This window comes from Amphiprion ocellaris, chromosome 3 (assembly GCF_022539595.1).
Source record: "Amphiprion ocellaris isolate individual 3 ecotype Okinawa chromosome 3, ASM2253959v1, whole genome shotgun sequence".
NCBI classification, from domain to species: Eukaryota; Metazoa; Chordata; class Actinopteri; family Pomacentridae; genus Amphiprion; species Amphiprion ocellaris.
In genome coordinates, this window is record NC_072768.1 from 6,027,108 (window position 1) to 6,030,418 (window position 3,311).

The 3,311-nt window shown below is 48.8% G+C and overlaps 1 protein-coding gene across 1 annotated transcript; it reads left to right on the plus strand.

The window, feature by feature from the left end:
* Positions 1-210: 210 nt before the first annotated feature.
* fjx1 (four-jointed box kinase 1) lies at positions 211-2,611 on the plus strand. Its single transcript, XM_023263224.3, has one exon. The coding sequence runs from the start codon at positions 632-634 to the stop codon at positions 1,913-1,915; it is 1,284 nt and encodes a 427-aa protein (XP_023118992.2). The 5' UTR covers positions 211-631; the 3' UTR covers positions 1,916-2,611.
* Positions 2,612-3,311: the final 700 nt, after the last annotated feature.

Genomic DNA, 3,311 nt, shown 5'->3' on the forward strand with positions numbered 1-3,311 from the left:
CCAAAGTATTGCTACTCTGTGCAACAATTACCATAATGGCTGCCTTGTCTAATACTACACAATCCTCTCACATCACAGTGACACATAAAACGCGGCGCGGTGCACTTGCTCCGCTCCTCTCTGAACCCTCCTTCCCACGATCCGCCCACCATCTCGGGACCAAAGTCACGTGTCTCACCGCCTAGTGTTTCTCTGCGAGCCGACACCACCACAAATCAAACTCACCCAGCGCCCGGCGGAGAGAGAGACGTACAGAAGGGAGGATGAGACGGAGAGAGGCGCACACGGACAGAAAGCCAGCGGGCTACATAGCCTGACGGAGAAATAAATGAAGATCCACTGCGGTGATCCGAAATGCTCTCTCTTTTCTTATTCCCCCGCAAAGGAATATGATAAGGCATCCGAACGGGACGGGAGATGAGATTCGCACAGTTTCCGAGACCATCTTCCTCCTGCGATCTCAAACAGTCCGCCTGTGAGCCGCTCCGGGGCGTCGGAGTTGTACGGGACGCAGGGCGCACAGCTCGGAGCCGCTCCAGCTCCACTGTGGATTGAAGAAATTTGGTGTTCTTTCAGTGTTTGTTTTTTTGTACTCAAATCTGCCGGAGTTGTGGCAAAGGTGGTCTTCACCATGAGGGCTCTGTCAGCAAACTTGTTTGCTCTGCTCTTCCTGTGCGCCCTCGCAAGTGTTTTCTACGTCTGGAGCGCACTGGAGAGCCGTCTGGAGCGTCACAAACGGAGGTTCTCGATACCGGGTGGAGGGTCTTTCCCCAAGGGTCTCCCGGTGGACCTCTCGGCTAAAACTTTCCGGACATTGCTAGCTGTCCCAGCGGCACAAAGACCACGCTTGGGGGGAAGTCTTGATGCTCAAAACCTCACCGATCAACCTGCCTCTGCGGGAAGTCGAGATTACCATGTGAATGGGGATAACAAGGGGTCAACGCGGCGGGAGGGCCCCGTCAAGTTGGGCTCCCCAGTGGAGAACGGCATATTTTGGAGTGAGTGGCTGGAAGACCTCCTCCCTGTGGGCTTCACGGAGGAATATGCACGGGCTTGGAGGAACAGAGCGAGGACGTACCGGGTGGTGAAGCTGGAGCCTGGATGCGGCAGGATATCCAACCAGCTCGCCACTTTTGCAGATGGAACCAAAGCGTGTGTGCGTTACGGGATAAACGCGGACCAGGTGCAGGGGGAAACTTTGACGTATTACCTCGCCGGTTTGCTCGGCATCACCAATCTGCCTCCCCTGATACTGTCCCAGCTGAGCGGTGACAGCGAGCAGTGGGCGGCTGTGAGGACGCGCATAGATGGGTTACAGTGGAGCGACCGAGCCGTGGTTTCTCTCACCGAGTGGATCTCCAATCTGACCGGGGTGGTCACACCTGCGCCGCTCAGGCAGGAGAGCGGAGGGCTGCATCCTGTCCCGGAGGACCTCCGGAACAAGACGACTGCCGAGTTGCTGGAGCTGGCGCAGTGGAGCGACCTGATCATACTCGACTACCTGACCGCAAACTTCGACAGACTCGTCAGCAATTTGTTCAGCCTGCAGTGGGACTCGCGTGTGATGGAGCGGGACACCAACAACCTCCTGAAAACCCCCCGCGGTGACCTTGTGTTCATAGACAACGAGGCCGGACTCGTGCACGGCTTTCGGGTGTTGAACATGTGGGAGAAATATCACAACACGGTCCTGAGCTCCGTGTGCGTGTTCAGAAAAAGGACCACGCAGCGCGTAACGGAGCTGCACAGGCGCAGAGACTCCAGGCAAAGGCTGCTGGAGCTCTACAGAGACAGCGAGCCTTTGTCTCAGGAATTAGGATTTCTCTCAGATGAGCACGCCGGTGTTCTCCAGGACAGGATAGACAGATTATACAAACACATTTCGAATTGCAAAGGAAAGTACGGCCAGCTGTGAAGGTTCAGCATGCACAGGTGATAGATTTGTTGTCTGCACAGTATAATGAGCTTTGCAAACACGATTGGCACACTTGTGCTAAACTGATGCGCATTACACAAAACTGTCTTGAATATCTAGCTGAACTACCTCTTGTGAATAGAATGTGTTGCCTACTTTATAAATAAGTAAATTTGACACGTTTATAAGCTCTCTGCTGAGATTTTCACTGTATGCCTCAACTGAGAGGGAAAAAATTAAGGTCAGTTTATCCTGTCTTACTTCACTCCACTGATGCTCACCTGAATATGAATAAATGTCAAGATTAGGCTATATTTGTGACTAGGGGCACCATAAAGCAGCCTTTTTTTCTGTTTGGATTCTTGCCTTGTGTTCAGTAATCCCAGTGATGAACTCCTAAGCCTTAACATAAGTTGACTCTAGAATACTGTATTTCTGTTGACATCTGGCTTGCTTTTTATAGGAAATCGTTTGCACATATTGTCACAGCCAGCATCTGCACTCTTGTAATTGTGTTTGGATTGCATATTCAGCCTTAAATACACAAATGTATCATGTGCATTTGGTAAGTAAGTTGTAAATATTGTCCTTGGCAACCTGTTTGGCAAATTTGACGCTGAACTAATTTAATGTGCATTGTAACATTCCAAAAATCTCTTGTCCTCTTTTTGATAAATACACTGTAATTTAACTTAACTGTTGTCAGACTATGTGTTTTGTATGCAGCGAACTGCCCCATTAGAGTGCATCAAATATTTAAACTCATCTGTGTGGAGCACTAGGGTTGATGAAGCCTCCATAGCCTCTGCTTTTAAGCCCCAGATTGCCCTCATTGTGCTGTAGGAATATCTTGTACTGGCACACTATTCCCCAGGAGCCATCCTGTCAGCTACAGGCATGCTACAACAGGAACCTCTAATCCCCCTCATAATCTCACCCAGAATGATGAACTGAAGCAGACAACTGACATGATTTGACATCATTTGAAAAGGTTTTTTTTCTACTATTCCTTAACTATATTGTTCCTTTTCATAACCACAAGATTTATTGCAGGATGTTTGTCACCATAATATGTATGGTCAACCTCTGGCCAATGCTGGGGTGGCTTATTAGTTCAATCTGTTTCGTTATAAAGTACAAAAAAAAAAGACTCCCAGTGGATGCATGTGCTGCTGAGAGGCCAAACCCACAACTTTTGAGGGCTTTGGTCTCAGAGGAGAGCCGCCTTGTTTAGAGTTTTTTGAAGATTGAATTTGGAACCGGGAAAGGTTTTCAAAGAGAAAAAAAAACAAACAAACATATAATCCTTCAAGGTCAGGTGTATTATTTTGCTTTACAGTGCATACTTTCACTTCACATCGCCACATCGGTTTTTAATTCAACCCTTATGGAAGCA